This window comes from Schistocerca nitens, chromosome 1 (assembly GCF_023898315.1).
Source record: "Schistocerca nitens isolate TAMUIC-IGC-003100 chromosome 1, iqSchNite1.1, whole genome shotgun sequence".
Taxonomy (NCBI): Eukaryota; Metazoa; Arthropoda; class Insecta; order Orthoptera; family Acrididae; genus Schistocerca; species Schistocerca nitens.
The window spans coordinates 653,164,499-653,180,279 of NC_064614.1; the positions used below are offsets into that span (position 1 = coordinate 653,164,499).

At 38.5% G+C, this 15,781-nt stretch overlaps 1 protein-coding gene across 1 annotated transcript in view; it reads right to left on the reverse strand.

Annotated features, from left to right (window-relative positions):
• Window positions 1-1,304: 1,304 nt before the first annotated feature.
• Window positions 1,305-15,781, reverse strand: part of LOC126258889 (cyclin-dependent kinase 20-like) — a 43,690-nt gene continuing 29,213 nt past the window's right edge. The window contains exons 3-5 of the mRNA XM_049955678.1: window positions 4,889-5,128; window positions 2,697-2,924; window positions 1,305-2,612 (exon numbers count right to left, since the gene is read on the reverse strand). Of these exons, the coding sequence (XP_049811635.1) occupies window positions 2,445-2,612; window positions 2,697-2,924; window positions 4,889-5,128 (636 nt within the window). The 3' untranslated portion in view covers window positions 1,305-2,444. The remainder of the gene's footprint in view (window positions 2,613-2,696; window positions 2,925-4,888; window positions 5,129-15,781) is intronic.

The window sequence follows — 15,781 nt, forward strand, 5'->3', positions numbered from 1 at the left end:
GCATCTTAGCACTTGTTACAATCTAAAATCAAAATACAACGTGCAAAAAATATTTGATTTTAACAGACCAGTCTGAGCTGCCAGAGTTGGCGGTCATGTGTGTGTGAAGTGTGCTTGTCTGTGCAAATGAATGTGTGTGGGTTTCCTTTTCTGATGAAGGCTTTGGCCAAAGCTGATTTCTGTGTTTTTGTTGTGTCTGTCTGCAACTTAACGTGTCATCTTTATGGTAAGTAGCAATTTATCTTTTCATTATATTGTTGATATTCCAATTGGAGTTTCCATTTTTATATAAAAATGCTCAGACATTTTTTTGTTTCCAAAAATTATGAGGGTTGTCCAGAAAGTAATGCACCACATTTGTTTTCTTCAATAATTCTTTATTGAACATAATGAGAATCACACAAATGTAAAATGGTGTTTCATCTACTCATCCTATTTTTCCACATAACCTCCTTCAAGTGCGAAACAAGGGCATGTATGCCCTGTTGGTGTATGCTCTGTTTTGGTGGCACAGCCTGTGCTTCACCGCATGAATCACCTCCTCATCGACCTCAAAATGTCTTCTTGAGTCCTAATGCATCTCTCCCCAGGAATGACATCGGCTTGCTGCAACATGTCACGTGTGACAGCCATGGATGGTCTCTCCGACCACTGCAAATCGTGGAGCTCTGACGAACTACCTACTGATTACCTCACCCTCCATGCCCAGCGACTAACTGTACTTCTGTCGACAGCAGATGCTCTAACAGACCTTGTACAGTAATATTTCAAAAATATAGCAGCAGTCAGTCTGAGTCTGACTGCAATTGATTGTAATTTTTTTTTCTTTAGAAAGTAAATGATGAATGTCCCTGCTCGGATCTCTCTCTCTCTCGTCTGTTAACCTTTATACTGATAGGATGCACTGCAGTTGTCTTCCCTGCATGTGTTAAATTACTCTTTCTTTTGTGTACACAAATGTGATGTAAGTGTCATGCATTAGCTTTAGAACCATTTGCAATTAAATTAATGTAAATTAGTTAGGTCTCGTGAGTTTTCATTTTAACAGTTCTCCACATAGATATATGGTACATGAAATGTTTTAATGCTTTATTGTTACAGTCAACGACCAATACGGACTTAATGGATTGTGGTGTGGAGGCACAATGGTCAAATACCATTAGTATTCTGCCATTTATTCATTTCAAATTTGCTACAGCTCCTTGAGATTAATTGCCGATCATCATGAAGCATTTTACAAACTTGAATGCAAGCTTGGACCCTTAAATGATCTGGCCACAGCCTCCAATCTGGATTCTGTTTTGCACGTAAACAACAGATACTGGCCCTGCAAAATAGATGATGGTATTTCTAAATTTTATAGCAATCTTCTATAAGTTAATTTGGCCACTAACAAAGATGTATCCACCATCAACAATGGCTCTCTGCTCCAGATAATTTTAACAGTTTTCTTTCTAGTGATTAATTTCAATTTCTATTTAAAGTCATGGCATTCAATCCTCCATCTCACTATCTGGTGATGACACATCCTCATTCTCCAACAAAGACGTGATATCTACAACATTTCATTCGAAATGAATATAAGAAGCCCATGGTGACAAACGGTAAGGCTGGCTTTCTCCTTAAAATTCATAGTGATCAGCCTACCTTCCACAATGTATTTCAATATACATGCTTACTTCTCCCACTTATTCCAATCTAATTCCTCAAGAAGATTGCACCTATGTATGCAGGTGTTATAACTGCTGCATCTGAATTCAGCATAATATGTCATATATGCATGTTGGTTGTGAGATACAAGTTTCTCGATCAAAAGGAATTTGCCAATAATTGTATCACCATAAAAATACAACTGGTTCTAGACCTGCATAGATTATACTGACAGACAGAGTATTTGCTCATTTTATTGCTTGCAGAATTAAAATTACACATTTAACATTTACAGTACAGTAGCATGCAAGATTCCAACTTTCTGTTGAAAATGATGCTAACAACTATACTAAATAATCTATGTTTTTTGTTTTTTGCTTATTTTGCAGCCTTAAATATATTTCTTTAGATCATAACAAAATTATGTAAATAACAGTTTTTACATATTAGCCAATATTTATATTTGCACCTTTCTTGTAACTGAATTCTTGTACACTGTACATACCAAATAAAGACAACACACTGTAGTTACCACACTGTATGGTACCTCAAAGTTCTGTATTCATGCACTTAACCAGTTTCCACAATTAGCTCCATGATTTTGTCTGAAAGCAAGTATCACTGAAATTTTTCTGGAACTTTTTTCTGTGTAAAATAATGAATTTTATCTACTTCTCTAAATTGATCAGCAAATGCTATTCTCTTAATGAACATTGGGAGATATTTCTGCATGAATATACCCTTTCCAGGAGGGGATCAAGGCCAAACTGAGTCATAAAGCTTGGAGTTGGACCTTATTTTTGTTGGAGTATATCTCTGAGATCATCAAAAAACGTTCTCACATCTCTGTCAACATCATACTCCTTGCTGGAAATCTTCTGTCTATGTTCATCTGTTGGTTTTGGCATTTCACTCATTGGACATGGCAAAGGTCTTGTGAAAAAATACTGATGTACTAGAGCCTGTAAAATTTATTCATCATTAAGCAGAATTCACTGCATGCAATTAAAGCAACATTAAAAATTAATAATTAGATAATTTTATACCTTTTCTGCTGAAATTCTTTTAGAAGCATCATACAGCAATAATTTTTTAAGCAAGTCAACACCCTCTGGAGAAACTTCAAGGAAAACTTGTTCCAAAGGTATACCTCGACATTCTTTAAATGAAACCTTATTGTAATCAGGCAATGTTGAAACCCCAGGCCACACTTCTTCATTTGGTGTCCCCAGTGTGTGGATGACAATGGCAAGCTGTTCTATGTCTGTCTCTCCCTGAAAAAGAAGTAATAGTAGTAGTAAGTAATAGTAATAGTAGTAGTAGTAGTAGTAGTAGTAGTAGTAGTTATTGTTATTTAACTTCTAGTGCCAAATTAAATTCAAATATCAATCTGTCAGACAATACAATTTGCAACAGGATTTCCAATGTCAGCATTTGCATCTAATTTGACATGATGTACCTAGAGGCTTACTTTTAACTACGTGACTTTTGCTATCTTCCAAACCTTCTCCACATTATACATTCTTTTCTTTACACTGTTTCATATTTAACTCTGGAAGACATGTCAGATGTCGTAGGCTGGGTAGACTGGTAACATATGACAGACAGTGAACTTTGGCAGAACTAACATCAGACTTAAATGTTGGGCTGAGTACAGGTGTGTCTGAACACACAGAGCACCAAACACTCCTTACAAAGGGCTTCCGCAGCCAGCAACACACACACACACACACACACACACACACACACACACACACACACACACATGCCGACATTAACACCATGACATTGGCAACTACAACTCACATGGGCACATGACCATTAGCATTGGACATTGATGCAGTGGCAGAGTGTTGCATGGTCTGATGAATCCTGATACCTTCTTCATTATGCCAACGGGAGGGCACAAATCTGTCATCTTCCAGGGGAACACCACGTTAATATCTCTACTGCAAGACAGAGAAAAGCCGACGGTGGCTCCGTTATGCTTTGGGGAACATTCACATGGGCATCCATGGGTCCAGTGGAGCTCATTCAAGGCATCATGACAGGCTAGGAGTATCGTACACTGGTTGCAGACGATGTACACCCTTTCACGACATGTTATGGAGTGGTTCGAGGAACACAGTGATGAGTTCCAATTGATGTGCTGACCCCCAAACTTCCCAGTCTTAACCCAATCAAAGCTATCTAGGATGTGATTGAACATGGCATCAGAGCTCATTGCCCCCCTGCCCAGAATTTACAGTTATTATGTGACTTGTGTTTGCAGATGTGGCGCCAGCTCCCTCTAATGACCTACCAACCAACCAAGGCCTCACTACTTCCATGCCACGATGCGCCGCTATTGTTATCCATACCAAATCTGAACATATCAGCTATTAGATAACATGGTCGTAATGTTCTGGCTGATCAGTGTGTGTGTGTGTGTGTGTGTGTGTGTGTGTGTGTGTGAGAGAGAGAGAGAGAGAGAGAGAGAGAGAGAGAGAGAGAGAGAGTTGGTTTTTTTTTTTTGAGGGGTGGGGGGAGGTGGTTCTTGCACTTATAAAATCTAATAATTCATTCTAAGACAAGTTCCAGGGTTTCCTTAATAGTACCTACTTGCTAAACTCTTGAAACTTACTAGTTTTTTTAGATGCTACACCTTAAAAAGTCAAAAACGCTTAAAGAGTTTTTCTGTTCATGCAAGTCATATGTGCCACTGAGAAAAATAGTAAAATGTGAACTATCAGAGCTATTCAATAATGAGACACCTCACAACAGGTGAACTAAAAGGTGCAGTGTGTGTACCATAACTTAAAAAATATTTAAAATACAAGAGCCATATGAAATAAATACGAGAACCATATGAAACGAAATGAAAAAAAGAAAGATCAGAGAAATTTTTATAATACAGGTTTCTAAATTGTATTTCTCATTTGAATTGCAATATTTATGCATAATGTGTCAAATTACATAATGGAGGAGTACATCTTATCTTATTTCTATACATGGAATTTGTTGCAGAAGAGAGTAGTGGTACTTAACAAAATGCGATGTTTCATTCAAAGAAGTCGACACACCAAAAACCCTGTAAAGATTGAAAGTCTGAAGACTGTGCCGGGGAGTTCGAACTTTCAAGGGAAAAAACTTACATAAGTGAGATGACAGAATGAAAAATAAAATCAGGGAAATCTTTATAATATAGGTTTTTAAATTTACATAATTTGTCAGCTTAAATTAAATAACAGAAACTTACACGGAAGTCAGGTGAATTGTTGAGAAGTTCACCAAGGATACAGCCAACAGACCACAGGTCAACACTTTCAGTGTAATAACGTGCTCCATACAACAGCTCTGGTGCTCGGTACCAACGGGTTGCCACCTGGTGTGAGTATGGTCGCTGTATTGCTTCATTGCCGAAAAGGCGAGCGAGTCCCAAATCAGCAATCTTTAAAACACCCTCACGGCTGATGAGTAAATTTGCAGGTTTCAGATCCTGAGGATATAAGATACAATATCTTCCAAAAACATATATTTTAATTTTCTACAGCACCACTCTCTCTCTCTCTCTCTCTCTCTCTCTCTCTCTCTCTCTCTCTCTCTCTCTCTCTCTCTCTTCCCTTTTTGGAGCAAGTTTTTGTAATTGAAAGCTGAAATCTATTAGGGAAAATTAAAATCACCATTGGTGGTACAACATGCATACAAGATTGGAATGTGCTTAGGGATGAACTAAGCACAGACTGACACATGAGAAGTTTCTTTACATTACAATTATTTATTGCATGATTATAGATGGAGATGATATATTGATATACTGAATATTAATATTCATAGATCAATACTATACTGCCCATTTTCTGACAGTACTGTTACCTTTCCACAATACATTGTGGTTTCATAGTTACATCTGGTATATATTATAACTGGATTTGGGATATAAGCAATCACTGTTAACCATACACCTCTATCACATGAACTTAAAAAAATGAAGATTCGTTATGTATTTCTAGTATCAAATTTATGTGACATTTAATAAAGAAAGTAAACACCAGTGATCATTTAAGATAGGAATTCTTAAAAGCAAATGTTGAAAATAGTGATGGATATGGAGCTACACTGGAACTCCACGTTGCACATGGCAGAATGATTTTCGGTTTTGTCAAACATAGTTAGAAACATTCGTTCCCAGTCCTGACTCTCCACCAAGTTGACCAGCATGGAAATGGAAAGCACTAAAGAAGAGAACAACCTACCACATTTGGTGTGTCTGAGACAAGAAACAGCAGAAAAAATTATGCCACAGTTAATAAGGCAATTCCACTAATAAACAATTTCTTCTATTCAGTAACTGCATCCTACAGAGCCGAACAAAATCCATTTTTTTACACTTGAAGAAAACATATCACAGATATGTAACTGTGACATGTTTCCATTAAATATCAAAGAAGAAGAAGAAGAAGGAGGAGGAGGAGGAGGAGGAGGAAGAAAGAAAAAAAACCTATATGATATACAGTACAACAGTTCTTACTGGACTATTGCTCAATCAAAAGTGTTTCAATCAGCTAATTCAAACTTGTGTGTGCACCATTTAGATATTCTCCTGGCTCTGGGCTGGTCAGTATGGACAATTGTCAATGTTGCTGCTCTGTGTTGAAGGCTGAACCTTTGTGTGGAGCAGATCATTTACCTGTGCTATTCAAAATAGTCACTGACTACCAAGATCCTTGTGATGACGAGGAAAATTATAGGGACAATGACCATACTGAAAAAGGAAGAAAGCTTTTCCACTGTCTTGAGACAGCTATGAAGTGGTTAGAAGAACAAGAACACGAATATGATGCTGTTCAAGTGCTCTCTTAAAACATTTATGAGATTTAGCACAAAAAAGTGAGTCTCAGCTTTGAAACTAGCCTATATAGTAAATTTCTCTGTGTCATTTGTAAGATGTATGATATGAAGTATAAAAGTACAATTATGAGTATAACTCAGTTGTTCATTGTTTCTTATTTCTGTGTAAACTGGTGCAATATATTTTTATAAATCATCAGTAAAAAAAAATCTTTTGTCTGAACAGCCCTTGACACTGTTATTTTGGATAGTCTATTCTCTGTTGTAATTGCAAATATTGTGTGATCAAAATGTGCAAAGGCATCACTATAAATATTCACAGTAAGTTTACTTTCAAATTACGTAAAACTTGGGAAAAAAAAGTACCTGAAGATGAACCCACAAGGTGTGAAAAACATACTGTGGAAATAAACATTCTTTTGAATGAGGGCATATTTCATTCAACACTGTAGAACCCATCACTCACATTCATAAACATTCTAGTCACAGAGAAAATTAAATAACTGCATACCCTCCAAAATTACGCTTAGCCAATAGTTTGAAAGTTGCTTTCCTGAAGGAACATGATGAATTATCAAATAACATAGAGCACAGACATTTATGTGCTCTGTCTCTTGGATCCAAATGTATTGTTGTTGTTGTTGTTGTTGTTGTTGTTGTGGTCTTCAGTCCTGAGACTGGTTTGATGCAGCTCTCCATTCTACTCCATCCTGTGCTAGCTTCTTCATCTCCCAGTACCTACTGCAGCCTACATCCTTATCAATCTCCTTAGTGTACTCATCCCTTGATCTCCCTCTATGATTTTTAACCTCCACGCTGCCCTCCAATACTAAATTGGTGATCCCACGATGTCTCAGAACATGTCCTACCAACTGATCTCTTCTTCTAGTCAAGTTGTGCCACAAGATCCTCTTCTCCCCAATTCTATTCAATACATCCTCATTAGTTATGTGATCTACCCATCTAATCTTCAACATTCTTCTGTAGCACCACATTTTGAAAGCTTCTATTCTGTTCTTGTCTAAACTATTTATCGTCCATGTTTCACTTCCATACATGGCTACACTCCATACAAATACTTTCAGAAACGACTTCCTGACACTTAAATCTATACTCGATGTTAACAAATTTTTCTTCTTCAGAAACGCTTTCCTTGCCATTGCCAGTCTACATTTTATATCCTCTCTACTTCCACCATCATCAGTTATTTTGCTCCCCAAATAGCAAAACTCCTTCACTACTTTAAGTGTCTCATTTCCTAATCTAATTCCCTCCGCATCACCCAACTTAATTCGACTACATTCCATTAACCTCATTTTGCTTTTGTTGATGTTCATCTTATACCCTCCTTTCAAGACACTGTCCATTCCGTTCAGCTGCTCTTCCAAATCCTCTGACAGAATTACAATGTCATCGGCGAACCTCAAAGTTTTTATTTCTTCTCCATGGATTTTAATACCTACTCCGAACTTTTCTTTTGTTTCCTTTATTGCTTGCTCAATATACAGATTGAATAACATCGGGGAGAGACTACAACCATGTCTCACTCCCTTCCCAACCACTGCTTCCCTTTCATGTCCCTCGACTCTTATAACTGCCATATGCTTTCTGTACAAATTGTAAATAGCCTTTCGCTCCCTGTATTTTACCCCTGCCACCTTCAGAATTTGAAAGAGAGTATTCCAATCAACATTGTCAAAAGCTTTCTCTAAGTCTACAAATGCTAGAAATGTAGGTTTACCTTTCCTTAATCTTTCTTCTAAGATAAGTCGTAGGGTCAGTATTGCCTCACGTGTTCCAACATTTCTACGGAATCCAAACTGATCCTCCCCGAGGTCAGCTTCTACTAGTTTTTCCATTCGTCTGTAAAGAATTCGCGTTAGTATTTTCCAGCTGTGACTTATTAAACTGATATTTCGGTAATTTTCACATCTGTCAACACCTGCTTTCTTTGGAATTGGAATTATTATATTCTTCTTGAAGTCTGAGGGTATTTTGCCTGTCTCATACATCTTGCTCACCAGATGGTAGAGTTTTGTCATGACTGGCTCTCCCAAGGCTGTCAGTAGTTCTAATGGAATGTTGTCTACTCCAGGGGCCTTGTTTTGACTCAGGTCTTTCAGTGCTCTGTCAAACTCTTCACGCAGTATCGTATCTCCCATTTCATCTTCATCTACATCCTCTTCCATTTCCATAATATTGTCCTCAAGTACATCGCCCTTGTATAGACCCTCTATATACCCCTTCCACCTTTCTGCTTTCCCTTCTTTGCTTAGAACTGGGTTTCCATCAAAGCTCTTGATATTCATGCAAGTGGTTCTCCTTTCTCCAAAGGTCTCTTTAATTTTCCTGTAGGCAGTATCTATCTTACCCCTAGTGAGATAAGCCTCTACATCCTTACATTTGTCCTCTAGCCATCCCTGCTTAGCCATTTTGCACTTCCTGTCGATATCATTTTTGAGACGTTTGTATTCCTTTTTGCCTGCTTCATTTACTGCATTTTTATATTTTCTCCTGTCATCAATTAAATTCAATATTTCTTCTGTTACCCAAGGGTTTCTACTAGGCCTCTTTTTACCTATTTGATCCTCTGCTGCCTTTACTATTTCATCCCTCAAAGCTACCCATTCTTCTTCTACTGTATTTCTTTCCCTCATTCCTGTCAATTGGTCCCTTATGCTCTCCCTGAAACTCTGTACAACCTCTGGTTTAGTCAGTTTATCCAGGTCCCATCTCCTTAAATTCCCACCTTTTTGCAATTTCTTCAGTTTTAATCTACAGTTCATAACCAATAGATTGTGGTCAGAGTCCACATCTGCCCCTGGAAATGTCTTACAATTTAAAACCTGGTTCCTATATCTCTGTCTAACCATTATATAATCTATCTGATACCTTCTAGTATCTCCAGGGTTCTTCCATGCATACAACCTTCTTTCATGATTCTTGAACCAAGTGTTAGCTATGATTAAGTTACGCTCTGCGCAAAATTCTACCAGGCAGCTTCCTCTTTCATTTCTTAGCCCCAATCCATATTCACCTATTATGTTTCCTTCTCTCCCTTTTCCTACTCTCAAATTCCAGTCACCCATGACTATTAAATTTTCGTCTCCCTTCACTTCCTGAATAATTTCTTTTATCTCCTCATACATTTCATCAATTTCTTCGTCATCTGTAGAGCTAGTTGTCATATAAAGTTGTACTACTGTAGTAGACGTGGGCTTTGTGTCTATCTTGGCCACAATAATGCGTTCACTATGCTGTTTGTAGTAGCTTACCCGTACTCCTATTTTTTATTCATTATTAAACCTACTCCTGCATTACCCCTATTTGATTTTGTATTTATAACCCTGTATTCACCTGACCAAAAGTCTTGTTCCTCCTGCCACCGAACTTCACTAATTCCCACTATATCTAACTTTAACCTATCCATTTCCCTTTTTAAATTTTCTAACCTACCTGCCCGATTAAGGGATCTGACATTCCACGCTCCGATCCTTAGAACGCCAGTATTCTTTCTCCTGATAACGACGTCCTCTTGAGTAGACCGCGCCCGGAGATCCGAATGGGGGACTATTTTACCTCCAGAATATTTTACCCAAGAGGACGCCATCATCATTTAATCATACAGTAAAGCTGCATGCCCTCAGGAAAAATTACGGCTGTAGTTTCCCCTTGCTTTCAGCCATTCGCAGTACCAGAACAGCAAGGCCATTTTGGTTAGTGTTATAAGGCCAGATCAGTCAATCATCCAGACTGTTGCCCCTGCAACTACTGAAAAGGCTGCTGCCCCTCTTCAGGAACCACACGTTTGTCTGGCCTATCAACAGATACCCCTCCGTTGTGGCTGCACCCACGGTACGGCTATCTGTATCGTTGAGGCACGCAAGCCTCCCCACCAACGGCAAGGTCCATGGTTCATGGGATTATGAGATTAAAGAAGCTTGTTGCTGCACTGTTAATTGTAGTACATGCCTCAGAGTCAACAACTGAAATGGAAACAGGATGATCAAAGAACAGAGAGCAGAGACATTTATGTGCTCTGTCTCTTGGATCAAGATGTATCATTAGGAGATTAAAAAAAATAGTTGCTGCACTGTAAAGTGTTGTACAAGCCCCAAAGATTGAAATGGGCAAACTGAGATATTTTTCTGGCATATGGTCACATCATTAATTGCTCTTACAGAAGACAAAGAATAAAATAGTAGTACATTTGTCCTGAGCTCTGAAACCTTGATGCATCTAATTGTTCTTTTACCTGTTAACATCTCTGGCTATCAATCATGATAGATACCTGGGAAAATCTTAAACATGCGTCCCTAACACTACATTTTAGCAAGACAGTGCTCAAGTGTTATTGTGAATCCAGTGTGGAGTATCTTCTGCATGAGCACTGCCAATATCCAGACTCTGAATTTGACCACCAGGAGATTGTTTACAGTTAGACAGCCAACTGCTGAAATTATTACACAATTTCCTTTTCAATTTCCAGAACACCGTGACACCATCTATGAAGAACCTGCTGCTTTAATGAGTCCTACAATACATCTGGCCAGGTTGGCGATCCAAGCTCTCATATGCAGAACCACCTGCCCCCCCCCCCCCTCTTTTTTTCCATTGGCAACAGCAACTTCATGTTCTGTAAAAAAGGGTGTTCCTTACAGAAGAGGATGAATGGTGACAGGTGTTGGTGCTGTCTTCCTTGCAACATCGGGTGCACCAACTCCTGTTTCAGTCCCACTGGGAGATTTCGAGGATGCTGCAACTGGCACATCACTACATTGCATGGATGATGATGATGACAAATGGGTGATTTGAAAGTTTGATTTTTTCCAGGCACACCAACCAACTCCATCCCAGCTGTTCCCAATGGACTCAGAGCTGACATAGCTGTGGGGCTGAGTTCACATCACATAGTATGTCACCTGCTTTTAGCAGACAACAAAGGTGGCCAAGGTGGGAGCCATACAGTGCATCTTTGCAATAGAGGGTGCACTTCACACACTGGTGACCGACAATGGTAACCAATTTATAGGGACTGATTTTGAAAGGTTTCATACCTGCAATAAAATTAAACTTCTCGTCACACCCTCTTTCCACCCACACTCAAACAAACTGACATAATGGTTTGTATGGACCACCAGTGACTCCAGACTCTAGACATATTTCAGGAGCCTTCCATCATGATATCCCCACCTCTTGGACACTTCTGCCACATTATCCTCCCTCAAACCAGTTGGGCAGATTCTGATCCTACATGCTGGTTCAAGGTGAGCAAAAGTGCAAATGGAAGACACAAACATATCAATATGTGTAATGTTCCCCATGCCTGGCAAAAGCATTTTTTTTAGGTTTTTCCAATTAACAAACCAAATCTACTATGTGAAATAGGACAGGTTTATACTCACCACATGGAGGAGGCGTTGAATGGTAGATAGGCGCATTTAAAAGTAGATGAAGCTATTGGACACAGTGATCCTGCAGATTTAGAAAACACACACACACACGAGCGCACGTGCACCCGCACACAGGATAGCTTAGTCTGCCTTTGAATGTGCCTGTCTGCTGCTCAACAATGCCTCAATGTAGTGTGCAACAATCCATTGTATTTCATACTGTCATTACTCCATCCTGGATTTTTAACTGTTTGTAGAATCTACTGGGCAGTCCTAAAGCAGCGACTGCACAGCAACCAACGTAGTGCCGCAAAATGGCATCATGAACGTGCTGACCCTTGCATCAGTGGAAAGAGCTGGCAGCACCACACCTCCAGGAAGACAGTGCTCAGCGTCCCCTGTCAACGCTGATTTAACCAGCCACCCATCACTGGTCAGCCCAATTCGGTCAGGGACTTCAAGAGCACCAGTACTGAGTAATAGGATGATGATACTTAGCCTGTGTTCTGCGAGTAGTAATAGAGTGTAAATGTAATTGCATGTAGGAGGTACAAGAAGAAGATCAAACCACCTCATAATGAGAAAACAATTTATATTTGTTTTCTTTTTAGAAATAAAGTGTACCAATAATTTGAAAGTGTTAAGTAAAGATCACTTTGCATTTCTGCCATAGGCCATCACAACTTCTCTCCTTCCTTTTTGTGTCAGTGCTGATTCCCACATTAGCTGACACAACATCTACCATGGGATTCTCAATAAGGAGCAATCAGCAGATGTGAAACTGAATTCAAGCATACCCATGAGAGTGTTACAGAACTAATGCTGTTCATATATAAATGATGTCATGGATAAGGTTGGGAGGTCCATGAGGCTGTTTATGGGTAATGCTGTTCTGTGTAGGGAAGTCACAAAATGAAAAGATTATAGCAAAATCCCAACACACCTGCAGAGAATTTAACTTGGAGCAGCGACTGATAAATGACCCACAAAATAAACAAATGTAAAGTACTGCAAATAAGTAGGCCGAATGGCTCATTATTTTGCCTACAAGGCTGGTGATAAGTCACTAGAAGCAGTCATATCTGTGAAATAGCTATTACATGTATCCAAAATAACTTCAAGTGGAATAACTGTATAAAACTAGTAGTAGGAAAGATGCCAGAATGAGATTCATTTGGAAACTACTAAGAAAATGTAAGGTAATAGCTTAAAATCACCGGTTCATCCATTTCTTGAGTACTGCTTATCAGTCTTGGACTCTTACCAGGTACGATTAATATTGTAGATTGTCCGCTGGTAACCAGTGTCAGAAGGAATCAGGTACTTAAAACAAAGTTTTTATGCTGGAATGAGCAAATAAGCAGTTGTCAGCAACATACTTTGACAATACATGGATGTTATTTAGTTCCCATGATGCTCACAGAAGAATTATGGGCAAAGTTTAAACCATCTATAAATCACACTTTGGAGAAGTAAGTGTCATGTAAGTACTTTAAGAATGGAAAAGAACAACCATCACATGTTAGCAAAGGACCTTGTGATCCTTAAAAAAATTCCTAAGTAGGTCAAAGGCTTCCGTTCAGTCACTTGTAGACCAGTCTAGTGTGGCAACTGTAGATAGTAAAAGGAAAGATAAAGTTTTAAATTTCGTATTTAAAAATTTGTTCATGCGGAATTGTACAGACATACCTTCTACCACACAAACTACAGAGAACATAGAATAGGCATATGTGATATTGAGAAACAGATGAAAATGAGTTAAAAACAAATGAGTCTCCATATCTAGGTCCAGATGGAACTCCTAAGCATTGGCCCCATATGTAGTTTGCATTTATCATCAGTCTCTTGACTAACAAAAAGACCCAAGTGACTGTAAATACAAGCTGGTGTCTCTCGTATATAAGAAGGGTAAATAATTGGACTTGCAAATTTACAGACCAATATCCTTAATGTTGATTTGCTACATTATTATTCTAAGCTCAAACATAATAAATTTCCTTGAGAGATAAAAGCTTCTGTCCACAAATCAACAAGGATTAAGAAAGCAATGCTCATGTGAAAATCAGCTTTTCCTCTTCTGGCATGACATCCTGAAAACCCTAAACAAAGGGCAACATGCAGATTCAATATTCCTACATTTTTGGAAAGTATTTTACACAGTGCCATACTGTAGATCGAGGGTAGTCAACTTTGTTTACAAATCGTCCAGTTTTGTGTGCCTGTTAGTAGCAAAATTACGGTAATGGTGATATATAAAGTAAGAAAGTAACTTTATGTTATAAAATTTATACAGCAGAGTTGCAGTCAGTTAAAGCAATAATAATAATAATAATTCCCGTGGAGGCCCGGGAAAAGAATAGACCTCCGGTATGTTCTGCCAGTCGTAAAAGGCGACGAAAAGAACAAACCACTAATAGGGCTAACCCCCCTTTTAGTGTGATTACTTGGTTCAGGACAGAACTAAAGAAGCCTCGGACAAGCGCCGTCATGGTCGGGGACGACGCTTGAACCCTATGCCCGCCCACAATGGTAATGACACTGCTAGCCAACTGGAAAATGATTTAAATCCAAATAGAGGTGTTTTGCAGGATATGCTTCCTGCAACCACCCTAGAAGGAAAACAAAGACAGAGGATGAGATGGTCAGATGAAGTTAATCGACACCTCATGTTCTGTTATTACCAAGCAACAAACCTAGGAACCAACACAACTGGATACAGATCACAAGTATACACAACATTTATTACCAGATACCCGGAATTAAAATTTTTAACAGAACAACGACTAGCTGATCAGATCCGTGTAGTAATAAAAAATAACAGGATACCCCAGTCAGAATTAGAAAACATCAAACAACAAGTACAACAAATACTGGAACAAAATAATGTGCAATTAGAAGAAGAAGAAAATACAGTAATGGACTCAAACATCCCAGAGCAAACAAACAAAGAACAACACGCATCAATTAAACAATCAGAGGAAAACGAAATCTTAAGACAGCCACCAGCACAAGCACAAATTGAACATGAAGTGACACACATGTTAGATATAGAAGAAAAATTTCAGTTGACATATATAGAATACAAAGACACAAATACAGACATTAGACCATTCTTGCATAGACCACCAAATAACCCACAAGTCAAAACAACAATAAAAACTATCAACACAATCATACACAACAAAATAAATGAATACACAACTATGGAAGAGTTACAACTACTGGTTTATGTAGGAGCACTCACTACACTAAATACACACACTAGGCAGAGATCAGAACCAACCAACACACAGAAGAAACCCACAAAACCAGCATGGCAACACAGGCTACGGATCAGAATAGAAAAACTGAGAAAAGACATCGGACAGCTAACACAATTTATAAGAAATGAAATATCAGACAAAAAATGAAAAAGGTTAGGTAAAATCTCACAACAAGTAGCAATAGAGCAATTAGATGAAAAGAAGCAGAAATTACAAGCATTGGCCAAACGACTTAGAAGGAAACAAAACCAAACATTCAACACAAACCAAAAGAAATTTTACCAAACAATAGATAACACACACATAAAAATAGACAATCCACCAAACATAACAGACATGAAACACTTCTGGAGCAACATATGGTCAAACGCGGTACAACATAACAGGCATGCACGGTGGATACAAGCAGAAACAGACTCCTACAAGATGATACCACAAATGCCTGAAGTGATAATTTTGCAACATGAAGTCACCCGAGCAATTAATTCTACGCACAAATGGAAAGCCCCTGGAAATGATAAAATAGCAAATTTCTGGCTAAAGAAGTTCACCTCAACACATTCACATCTAACTAAATTATTTAACAGTTACATTGCAGACCCATACATATTCCCTGATACACTTACACATGGAATAACTTATCTG